At 28.3% G+C, this 13,063-nt stretch overlaps 1 protein-coding gene across 1 annotated transcript in view; it reads left to right on the top strand.

The window, feature by feature from the left end:
• Positions 1–12,146, top strand: part of LOC111690448 (headcase protein) — a 186,184-nt gene extending 174,038 nt beyond the window's left edge. Inside the window, exons 3-6 of the mRNA XM_023452926.2 lie at positions 7,213–7,401; positions 9,798–9,886; positions 10,030–10,129; positions 10,344–12,146. Of these exons, the coding sequence (XP_023308694.2) occupies positions 7,213–7,401; positions 9,798–9,886; positions 10,030–10,129; positions 10,344–10,517 (552 nt within the window). The 3' untranslated portion in view covers positions 10,518–12,146. The remainder of the gene's footprint in view (positions 1–7,212; positions 7,402–9,797; positions 9,887–10,029; positions 10,130–10,343) is intronic.
• The last annotated feature ends 917 nt before the right edge of the window (positions 12,147–13,063 follow it).

The raw sequence follows: 13,063 nt of genomic DNA, 5'->3' as shown, positions 1-13,063 counted from the left end.
ATCGCACTGTCTATATGGCAGCGATCGTACTAATGACTTAATAAGCAGTTTTGTTTTTCAAAGAATATTCCAGCGGAAACTTTATAATGTTTCATTCTTACTTAACCACATACATTTTCATGACTACTTCATATCATCTGCATTACTTTGTAGTAGTCTAGTAATGACTTGCATATAATCTCTGAAGTAAGTTTTGAGCACTGTATATTTCGTGGTAATGACTAAATAAACTGCCGTTTGTAATGTCTCGTTTTTACTCAACTACTTATATTTTAATGACTACATCATCTTATATACATTACTTTGTATTTGTCTAGTAATAACTTGCGTATAATCCCTTATGTATGTAATAACTTCTATTATATTTGGTAATGACTTACTAAACACCTTATTTGTAAGTAAGAGTGATAATGTCATGTTTATTGGTGAGAGTGGTGGGTACTTCACTTAAAATTAAATCAAACTTTATTTTTGTTTAAGAAAAGTTTAAAAAGCGGAATTTGTGGATGAAACCCAACCAAATCTTTACTTCTCCGATAAGTAGACAACTGATATTGACGATGACCAAAAGATAAATAGTTACAAATATACTTAACTGATTTTTTCGGATTTACAATTATTTTTTATGTTTATTAGTTTATTCTGTTACTTAATGCTTTAACTGATAAGCACCACTTATTACCAAGTAATGTATGAAATAATTCAAACAGATGAAAATTTCTCAAAAAATCTGGTAAATATTGATAAATATAGAAAAATGTTCTACAAGTTAGTTTATAACAAATAAATGTTTATCGGCCACTATCAAAATTTTGTTGAGTTCCAGCATCGGATTATCTCGTAAGAAAAAAATCCCAAACTCCGGTTTGATAGACTAGGAAACCGCGAAATACACCATCTTGAACCCGAATTTTTTGAATTGATTTACTGATAATAAAAATATGGGACAAAGTATCTGAAAAGTTAATGGAAGTTTAAGAATTTTTTAAGCCTTTTCAAAAAGATACTTTAAGACTCCGCTTCTATTTCTACCAGAGACAAGAAACTCCCGGTAAATAATTTCGTGAAAAATGAGAACTTTAAAAATTCTCCACACACTCGAAAAAATATATAATTCCTACACCGATAACTATGAAATTTTTATTATAATTTCAAAAACTTAAATGATTAAAGATTTAGCAATTTTATTTAGTTAGTTATATTTTTCTACTACCCCCCGCCAATTTTAACACAAATCTCTTGTCATTTGCACTTAATTTAAATGCGTGTCACAATTCTATAAAAGAATCAAGATTTTACATTTTATTTGTTGTTTTCTATTTCTATTATAGTATATATTTTAACAATTCTAGTGCAGCTGCAGCAAGTATACTAGCTGCAAAATAATAGTCTCCCATGTTGTTAAGAATAAATTGCAAATGAAAAATAAAGTTAGTCGAAGTGGTTAAGCTGCTGTAGTTTAGTTAGCGCAAAATTTTAAGTGGCTTAAGGTTGTGTTGTCAGACTTAAGTGAGGTTTTTTTTCATTAATAGAATAAGATGTTAACATTGTATTGTTAGCGAAATATATAGAAAAAAAGTATTGCATATATTAGGGATTTTTAGATAAGAAAAAAGGGAAGAAAATTATTTTTAAAGTTTAACGCTTTTAATTAAACTTAAGAAATATTTCCTAATTATATTAACAACAAATAAATAGTTTTCCAAATTTCCTAAAATTCTGTTTTTTTATATTTCTGCTGCATACTTTGTGGTTTTTGTATAATATAAAAATTATAGCATATGCTAAGGAGTTTACTTCAATTTATTGCATTGTTTTTATGTATTCATTTCATTTATAACATTTTTATTCCTGTAACTTGTTAAACAGGTAAAATTTATATGATTTCATTAAACTGAAATTGTATTTCAGCTACTCGAGTACGTGATGACAAGTTAAATTGATGAAGAATACAACATGAGAATGTTAATATATGTAATATGGGTGAATACGAAATAAAAAAGTTCTCAAATACAAGAAACAATTTTTTTAAAAAATAAACAAGGCAGGTATTATTTTGAATTTTAAGGATTTGTTTTGAAATTTATGGCAAGTTTTTTTTTCATTTCAATTTAAATGTTTTTTGTCTAGACCTTATTTGAAGGAAACAACCACTAGCCAGGACAATGGCTTTCGTAGTTTAAATTAAATATTTTTAAATTTGTTCTTAAATTTTTTAAGGGAAAAATTATTTAATAATCAAATAACCATATTTTTAAATAAAAATTCAAACAAAACATTTTTTCACACATACATATGTAAATAAAAACGTTGCTATTTGTAGCAAAAATTCTTAAGAAAAAATTTAAATTACTTTGTTATCCTTAATATTATCCTTTTCTTATGGCTGTATTTACATATACATATGTATCATTTGTTTATCAGTGTATGCTGGTGTTATTATTTATAATCGTCTCGTTATAAGAGTTGAAATTTCCCTGAAAAATTCTCATATATTTTATGTGTGTGTGTGTGTGAATAAACCACAAATGTGCGCTTAAATATACATTTTCATAAAAACAAAACTTATTATCAAAAACATTTGGGATTTTTGTAATATTTTGTTTTTTTTTTTTCTTCTCCATGAAAAACAATGAAAATGAATTTGTGAACAGAGAGAGAGAGATCAAAGAACTTTTTAAGTGCTATAACTTTAACAATAAAATAAGATGCAAATAATAGCAATTTTAAAGCATACAATCAGGAGTTGTAATAAACATGTACGCAATGAAATGTATTGCATATTTTTAGGGTTTAATTTTTTTTATTAGAAAGAAAAAGAAAATTTAAATGCAAAAGGAATAGTTTAAGAAAAATCTATTTAAAAATGTAGAAAAGATATGTGAAACAGTTTCCAAAATGTTTTGTTTCGCGCATCAAATACTAAATGATTTAATTACTAGACCTGCTTTTCTTTAGTTATATGTATTAATGACAATCGAATGTATTGAATAAGCATTTTGAAGTAGTTGTAAGATATCAAACTGAATAGCTTCTATATTTGTCCTATACCAAAGCCTTTTCCTTTTTAATATAAAAATCAACCATTTTGTTTAATTAAAAACTACCATTTCCTCAAAAATTAACCCTTCTCTAAAAGCAAATCGCTATTACAACTTGACATGATTTACGGCAAAATTAGTTTTCTTTTTATGTTACCAAAAATCAAACATGTCTTCCTTTCTTTTTAATTTACTAAAGTGTATTAAAAGTGAAAAAAATATTTTAATTTTCATTATTTTCTTAAGCAAACGAATAAGGGGCGTTATTTTATTTTTCTATAAAATAAAACAAAAGAAAACATTTTCTCTCCACCCATTTGTAGTTTTCTTTGAATAAAAGAGACATGAATAAAAACGCCTTAGTTTTTTTCCTAAATACAATAAAAATAATATCTACTAATGAATAAAACTGCCAATATTTATTTAATAGATTCATTTTATTATATTATCTATCTTAAGACAACTACTTGAAATACAATCTGTTTAAGATGGTTCGTTGTCATCCATCCTTCTAACAGTTTTTATTGTTTTCTAAAAGACTTCTTCTCTCTATTGTTTTTATAGATTACGAAATGAAATAAAAATATTGTATTACATTTATTAACAATTGTTGCTAGTATTTAAAGCGATAAACATAAGAATTAAAAGAATTTTTGATAGCAACCCTAAAGTATGCTATGTTTGGTTTAAAACGTTCAAGTTAACCTTAAGTATAGGCAACAAAATTATAACAAGCAAAGTGCGTAATAGTCATACTTTCTTTGTATAGAGTACATTTAATATTCGTTTTACTCTTAATAATTCTAACAACTCGTTTTGTTTATTTAATTGTTAATTGTTTTATATTGTTTGTATTAACATTTTGGACTGTTATAATAACTAGAAAATTAAGCAAACACTTCAAAACAAACTCACTTAAGAGATGTCAGCACTTTTTTCTCTTATTTATTTATATGATGTTTGTTTGTAACAAAAATAATTAAAGCATACTTTTAGGCTTAGACTTGTATTGTTTGGCAAATATTTGCTAAAACACAATAAAATTAATTAAATATTTACTTAAAGTAACAAATCTTTTTGTAACGTACATATATTTTTTCTTTTCTTCTCTTTTTAAGTTTAAGTACAATTTTAGTTCTTTAACTTTATTTGCAGTTTTATTAAGTATTTTTATTGTATATATTTATTTTTCTTTTTTTGTTATTACGTTAGTACTTAGTATATATTTCTTTGTATTATGCACAGGTATTACTATACTAAACAATTATTTAAGTATGTATTATTAAAAGTACATTAAACTTAGTAGCTGGCGAACATGTGTATGAAATGCAAGCATTTATCTGTTGGTATGTACATATGTATGTCTGTCTGTTCGTTTGTTCGTCTGTCTGAGCTTTTAAGGACTTTTGCTGGTATTTTCTTTGTGTGTATAAGAGTGAATCCCAGTAGTTCGGCAAAAAGTCAATGCATCCGAAAAAAACAGTGATTTCAACTAACTTCTAACCACCTGGTTGACTCTAATTGGACTTTCGTAAAGGATGTGCTCCTTGTAAACGGAGGTGAAGTTAATCGTCACTTTAGTAATCCCTTTGTAAGCGATAGAGTAGACACTTTAAAAACTAAGCTTTTTGTCTCTCTTCGTAATTTATGATGTAACGATAAACTTTGTTGTAGGACAAGTACGTATTTAAATAGCTAGTCACCTGGACAGATAGTAGCTAGAAGTAGGTTAAATAGGTTGTTCGAAACTGTCCAACTGAACTGCTGGGTTATGTTTCCATATGTGTACACTTGTTACCACACTTATGTGCATGTCCTGCAGTTTTACGGGTGATTAATGTATCCCTTTATTGGTTATTATTAACTTACATTCACCCCCTATCGCCAATAGAAGTAAAACTTTTGTTCCCTTGAAATTTTCATTTCCCTTAAAGGGAAAATTGATATCGTGAACATGTTATGAATAACTAATTCACAATAGTTGATTTTGTATGGAACAGCTGTTCAATGTTTACAAAATTTCATCAAAAAATTTCATTTTTTCACGACAAAAAAAGTTAGAGAACGAAAAAAAGTTAGAGAACGAAAAAAGTGAAAAGGGAACATATTTCACGTAAAATGATGATTGGCGATACAGGTGATTGTTTAGGACAGTTTTCTCTGATTTTTTGCAATTTTTAGAAAAGTGAATTGAATTCTGGACCTAAAATGTAGAGTCAATTATCACCTTAGCTTCGTAGAGAATTGATCCTATGTTGGTAGGGCTGTAACAGACTCGAGTCGTAGTTGTTTACCTACAAATTTCGAAAAAAATATGTCGTTCTGAAAACACAACTTATGGACTTGGTCAATAGAAGTAAAACTATCTGTAGACGTTGACTATTTATTATATTATGTATAAACATATCTATAGGAATCCGCGTGTCCGTAAAGTACCAGTACTAAGACACTCAAGTCTTAAACTCTAGATTCAGATTAATCTCAAAGGACTGCTGGGCACTTGTATTACTGTTCATATGTGTGTGTCTAAAGTTAATTTGCCTTATTTTTGTTTGTTCTTATTTTATATATTATACGAGTATTGACGACATGTCAATTACAATCTAAAATGTTCTTCTTATTTCATTTACACCCTGACTTTTTTTACCTGTTATTCTTACTTCAAATTTATGAAAATATATAACGTCAGCTGAAATGGTAAAGAGCTGAGAAAAGCTAATATTTCCAGCTTATAATAGAGAACAAAACTAAAATTGTTTACAAGAGTTATTGGTGTTAAATTCTATTTTCTAAGAAATGTTTCTAAATTTGTTCTTTTCCCTGTTCAGCTGGCGTTATAGCGCATTTTAAGTATTTCTATTTTTTCTTTTTTTTTTGCTCCTTTTATATTATTGTATATATTTTCAATTTTCCTTACATTTATGCAATTTACTAAATAATTCAAATATCAAGTACGTCTGTATGTCTATCAGTCTACTTTCACCTGTCTCCCTTGCTAGTCGATATCATTGATATGTAGTAGCTTAAAGTATTTTCTTTGACTGTAATTGAATTATTTTCATTAAAGGTCAGGTTAATGTTATTTTTATTGATAAATACAATTGTTCAGCATTGTTTATTAGAGTCGTTGACTTTATATTCTATAAGTTTAGGGATTAATTAAAAAAGTAATAATATTTGCTTATTTTATACATTATTTTATACTTAACTCAATACTCTTTGCATTACTTGGTAGACATTGTATAGCTAGTTAGCTTGTGATATAGTTTGGTAGTAGCAGCTAAAGCTTTTTAACTTAAGCTCTTGAATGCATTAACACTTTGTACCCAAGTTAACATCTAAGGAGTTGAACAGTTTAAAACTCTTTTTAAAACTCTTTTCATAAAATCTCTTTTAAATTTGATTAAAAAAATACCATTACAAACTCAGACATTTTCTTTTAAAAAGCTCTAGAGATTGTTATACTTCTATCTGCAACATATATCTACACACTAATATAGTTATACTTACTTAACTTATTTCAACTAGATTTTAGAATAGTAAAACTAAATCTTCAATATAAGTTTTCATATTTTTATTTAGACTAAAAAAGTTATTGATTATCGATTTGGGACCCAAGAAAAAAATATTTATTTCACAACACTTACATAAAACCAAAGAACAAAGCAATCCTTTCCCTGTTTGAACCTTGTACAAGCAACTGATACTGATATAATAAATTCCCTTGTTACCTGCATGATAATGGCTGACTGGCTTGGTTGAAATAAATGATGCAGGGTCTTATACATACACATGGTGGAATGTATGATTTCAATTTAACTTTAGCTTATAAACACGCTTCATTTACTGTTCACTTGGTATTTGTTTTAACGCCTGCATGCTAGTGAATCCTTCCTTGAACTTGTAGGTTGCATGTCTTGCGTATTTTTTTTTGCGGGGAGCTCTGGGTGTTTAGTTTGTTGGCACGTTTTGTGTTTTATGCTTCATTTATTAGTGCCGCAACTTCTTTTACCCTAAAATGAATGTGATATTTGTTTTCTTTTTTTGGTTTATTTCTTAATTTATTGGAGCAAAATTTTGTTTGAAATTATAATGATGTATCTGTATATAATACTTATATTAGTTTCATATTGATATTTTTTATAATTTATGTTTTTTTCTTACTTTTCAGATCGAAGATGAGGGTAATCATGGCAATGATGAGACTAGACTTTTCATTTTATCTTCCTTGGCTCAATCGCAGAAAAGTCGTGTCGCTTGTATTTTATGCGAAGAACCCATGTTGGTTTTTGATCGTTATCCTTTGGTGGATGGCTCATTCTTTTTGAGTCCCAAACAGCATTCAACTGATTGTATTGAGGTAAGTAAGGAGATTAAAACAATATCATGTTGAAATGTAAAACTAGCACTTTGCCAAGAATTTCATAGAATCTAAAATGTAAAAATGAGCTCATTTCTGGCTTGTTTTCTCACTAGAGAGATCATTGTCTAACTCAACTCAAAGTCAAAGTTCTGTTTGCAGTTTTATTTCGATTCATTTTCAAAACCCTTTTACTTGTTTCCTTAAAACTATTTCACTCAAAAATTCTTTTACATTCTTTAATAACTCTACTTTAACCTCCACCAACTATAGTCTCTATTTGAATAACCCATAATTCTTAAACAAATGTCTCATAATTTATGTTAAATGTCTCTTTTTGCTTTTCTTATTTTGCCCATTAAATCTTTTATGACCGACTACTCAAACTTCTACACTCCACCTCACTTTATTTTAATGGCCAGGAATAGGAGAAGACACACCTTTTGCTATAGCAGTCGTAAATCTTGTTAAAACTTTAAACACTAAACTGTTATTTCATTACCATGACAACAATTGTGTGCATGTTGCAATTTATGCAACATTTAAACTCAATTGTAATTGTGTTAAAGCCAACTTGGCCCAGTAGTTTTTTATAGGTATCAATGTATTCCCTCCTTGATAGTGGTTTGGATTTATCAATACAAACCACCATCAAGTATCTTAAGGGGGTGTAGATGTTTTCATCTGTTTTATAGCTTTAAGACTAGTTACTTAACTCATCAGTGGTAATCAGTGGCGTCATCAATTGTCGGTACATAATTAAAGCAAACTGTGATTATAACAACTATATATAGCTTTAAGACTAGTTACTTAACTCATCAGTGGTAATCAGTGGCGTCATCAATTGTCGGTACATAATTAAAACAAACTGTGATTATAACAACTAGTTAGCTAGTTTGAAAGGAGGATTTATAAATCTACAACAAATTGTGGGTTACTATTTAACCAGTTCCTTAGTAGGGAATCTAACCCACAACCTTCGATCTACCAGACAAGAAAACTAACCACTAGCATACCCTATAGATCGTAATATCCTTCCAAATTGCTGGGTTATAAAAAGACTCTCCATTTTCTTTTCATAGCTCTAATATCCTCCTAGATACAACCAACCTTCTGACGATTGCTACGAACAACTAGTTGGCAACTCAAATATAAGTTGCCTGTTTAGTTGGTTGTTTTGGTAACTGTCATTACAAAAACATTTCATATTATTTACATCTATCTTCTCTATTTTATTTATTTTTTTTTTTTCGGCTGTCTGTTGTTAAGTGTCTGGATTTGTAATAATTTAAAATGCACATGCAGAACTGCACTCAAAAAAACCCTCTAAATTATAGAAATTTTCCTCATTTTCTTAAAATATTTGATTTGTTAGCAAAGTGAGCAATAGCTCTATGTAGTACTATACATTAAGAAGTTTGTATGTATTTTGACGTCTAGTATGATGTTAATGACGACAATGTTTGTGTAGGCGGTTTGTAGTTTTTACATGCAACTTAAAGAGAAAACAAATCCATAGAAACTTTCCTTTCATATGTCATATTGAGTTGAAGTTATGTGTCAGTTCTTTCCATTTTTTTAAACAATTTTCACTACTTACAAGAAACATGCTATGTTTAATGCACAAATATTAGGGGTATTCACAAATTTCAAAATATGAATGGTATTCATTTTATTAATACATAATAGGCAAAGTCGGCTCAATAGTATAAACAATGTTGAAACGATTCTTATATTCAAATGTTTCTAAATTTCTAATACTTTTGTAAATTCTTTCTATTTTAATAATTTTCACGAATATTCACTCAATTTGTTAACTTATCGCGAATTTGTGCAATTTTTGTGTCTTGCATTTCCCTATTTCAATGTTATTACTTTATTTTGACAATTTTTGTACATGTTAAATCTTGTTTATAAAACTGTACATAAAAACTTTGTTTTTTTTCGTTGCATACGCAAAATTAGTACATAAATGCTATGTGGGTTGTCTTTCAGGAAATGTGTGTTTTTTTTTACTTTTACATATAGAAAGTTTTATTTGTATTTAAAACTCCCTTTTAGACATTATTTTTCATAATTTGTCTCGTTGCTGTCATTTAGGCGGGTTCTTTTTTTCGCTTTTTGGTTTTGTTCTGACAAATGTTCCATATTTTAACTGCAATTGTAGCATAAACTGCTTAGTACTTGTATGTGTCATATGTTGCATGTCAGTTGAGTTCTGGTAACTAAGTGCAAATTTACATGGAATTATTAAGTTTGGTCCTGGTTTTTTTTTTAAACACTTGCACTTGACTTTGAAAGTTGTAGTTTGAATCAAGGTTTTCAAAACAAACTTTTCTTTGTAAAATTTATTTTTAATGTTTATTTAAATTTTGGTTTTAAATATTTTCTTTTAGGTTAAATATGAAGGACGTTCTTTATATTTGACTTGCGTTTGCATGCGCTGTTTGGATGGTACTTCGACTAATCGTAATATTTGCTGCAGGTAAGTTATTGTCGGTTATTTTTGTAGAATTTAAAAAAATTTACTTTAAAATTAAAAGCCTGTAATTAAACACATAAATATTTAGAAATTAAATTGCCCGGCAGTTTTAAAACTATATTATTTTGTATTTTTTTTTTGTTTAGATTCTGTACTGATAAATGGGATGGTTCAAATCTAGTCTTAGGCACCATGTATGCATACGACATATTTGCCGCTATGCCCTGCTGTGCAGAACGTCTCAAGGTAAGTGTAAACTAAATTATTTTATTCTTAACTATTTATTTGTTGGTTTAAAGAATAACGACACTCTATATTGAAAAAGTGCTAACTCAAAATTGAGCCAAAGAGATTATTTTATTGCAAATCAAGGCCTCGCCTTTCTTAACCTTTAACCTTAAACCTTTTTGAAATTTCACAATATACTAACTTTTCCATTATTTGTTTACTCTTTTTCCAGTGCAATAAATGCTTCAAATTGTTGTTACATCCACAACAACGTCTTAACTTCTATAGTGACTACTCGCACTGTGTCACTTGTCCCTATTGTGCAACTCAGGATACACACTTTGTCAAACCCTTGACCTACTGCTACACCAAAAGCTTTTCGGGTCGCCTATCGGCTATCGCATAACATGAGGCCTCGTTGGAGTTGCCCACACAAACAGCAGTTACAACAAATCAACAACAAACTGCTGGGGTAACTTCAACGAGCCTCTCTGCGGGATCTAAGACCACTACAACATCATCATCATCTTCCTCGTCATCGAGAAAGAAAGTGGTTTTATACAATCCCAATGAGGATTATTCAGCACCATTGCAACAAGAAATTAATGCTGAATTAATTGGTCCACATCCTCAAGCACAACAATATCAAAAACAACAGCTACAGCAGACATCATCATCAGCAGCAGCAACTGCAACACAGGTAAGACAATCTGCCAACAACAGATCATCATCAGTTTCTTATAATACTTCAGCATTAACATCAGCAGCTGTTGCAGGAGTGTCAGGAGTTTTAAATACTTCAACAACAATCAATAATTTACAATTAAAATTAAGTGAACAATGTAATATAAGTAAATTAGGTAATATAATCACAACAACAACAAGTAATAATAATAATAATGCTAATACAATTACTAATAATAATAATTTTACTATGAATGAATTTAATGCAATGAAAACAGCCCATAATAATATTGTAACAACACCACCAATAACACAACAACATGTAGGTTTATTACACAACAACAACATTGAAACAAACAATATTGTTAATAATACAATAATTAGCAACAATAATAACAACAACAACAGCAGTATTAATAATTTATTATGTAGCAATAATTTAAATACTAATGTCTGGTCCAACAATCAACAACAACAGCAAACGCCAGCCAACATTTTACAAACCCAAAATATGGGTCTTTATCAAACAGTCACCTCTAATAATGGCTGTTTCCAAATGGACAATTTAAATAATCACTGCACTGAGGCCATGATTTCCTCACTTTGGGGCTCTGAATCTAGCTCAAGTGGTTGTTCTTCGGGTTCGGGTTCTCAACCCTCGTTGAGTCCCACCCTTATGTCTAATGTTAATCATAATTATCGCAGCAATAGCAAAGAATCATTGTGGTCACAACAAACTTCACCATCTACCAGCAGCTCAGGTTGTAGCAGCCAACTCAGGGATACTTATTATACTGGCTCAAAAATCACAACCCAATCACCCACTTCCTGGTCCTCTGCTAATGCCAATCATGGTGGTTCTTCCATCAATTCAAACAATCTTATCTATGAGGCAAATGATTTGAACTTTACAAAAATGAATCATATTTGGGAAATACCCGAAAATTCTTCATCATCATCATCGTCTGCCTCAGCTCAAATACAAGATTATTTTCCGGAAATCTGGAGCAATCTCAATGGCAACACAAATAATTTAACCGATAATATATCGGATATTAGCTCGAATACTTCTTCACAACCAGACTCTGATATCTGGCGTACTCCTCAGTTGCCTTCAGCAGCTGCTGCAGTAGCCAACAATGCTGCGGGTATTGTTAATAAGGATATCAGACCCTTGTTTGGTAATGCTAATAGCAACAACAATCATCTTGTTAATGAAAATAATACTGGCGGTTTGGGAGCCGCTGCTTGCATGCAATTATTTTCAGATGAATTCCTATTTATGTAAATTTACTTTTTGAAAAATTTACAATTTTTTTTAGAAAAATCTTTTATTTTTTTTTTTGTTTTTTTCTTAAATTTTTTTAGTTTTACTTAAAAAAAAAAACTAAGAAATTTAATTAAAAAAATCTTAATGAAAAGTATATGTAATTTAAATATATTTAAAACAATTTTGTTAAATTTTTTCCTTAATTTTTTTTTGGGGTAACATATTTAATTATTAAACAAAATACCTTATTTAGCTAAAGTATTTTTTTTCGTTCTACTTAAGTTTTATAATTTTTTTTTATATAAAAAAATTTATATTTATAAAAAAAATCTATTATTTTTGTTGAATTTTGTTATATTTTTTCAGTTTATTATTTTTTTTTTTTAACTTGAGTTTTTTTAATGTTTTTATTATAATTTTTTTTTATTAATTTAAACCACCAAAAAATTAAAAAAAAGAATAACATCACATTTTTTATAACAAAAAAATATATATTTAAAAAATGCTGTGTTTTTTCAATAAAAAAAATTTACAAAAAAAATTTTTTTCTTAAACCAACTTTAAAACATATAATTTCTATTAAATATAATACTTTTATAAAAGAAAAATTTAATTAAAATAAGTTAAATATATTTTTAATTAATTTTTCTCGTAACATCTTTACCTACAAATTGGTAATTAAACAAAAATTTTTTTATTATTAAATATTTTTTTATGTTTAAAGTAATAATATTACTTTTTATCTAAAAAATCAGGAATTTTAGAAGTTTTTTTTTTTAAAGATATTTAAGTAAAGAAAAACAAAAGTTTGTTTTTAAGTGTTTAGCAAAAAACAAATAGATTTTTGTATTAAAATTTCTTAATTCTTTTTCATCTTATTCCTAACATTTCAATAAATCCTTTTACATCCCTTAAACTACTGTGACAGGAGTTTTTTTGTAGAAAAAGATTCCTTTAAAAAATTTATTTAATCTTAACTTTGACGCAGCGTGATCAAT

The sequence above is a fragment of the Lucilia cuprina genome, chromosome 4 (assembly GCF_022045245.1).
Source record: "Lucilia cuprina isolate Lc7/37 chromosome 4, ASM2204524v1, whole genome shotgun sequence".
NCBI classification, from domain to species: domain Eukaryota; kingdom Metazoa; phylum Arthropoda; class Insecta; order Diptera; family Calliphoridae; genus Lucilia; species Lucilia cuprina.
This window is presented reverse-complemented; position numbering and strand designations above follow the sequence as displayed.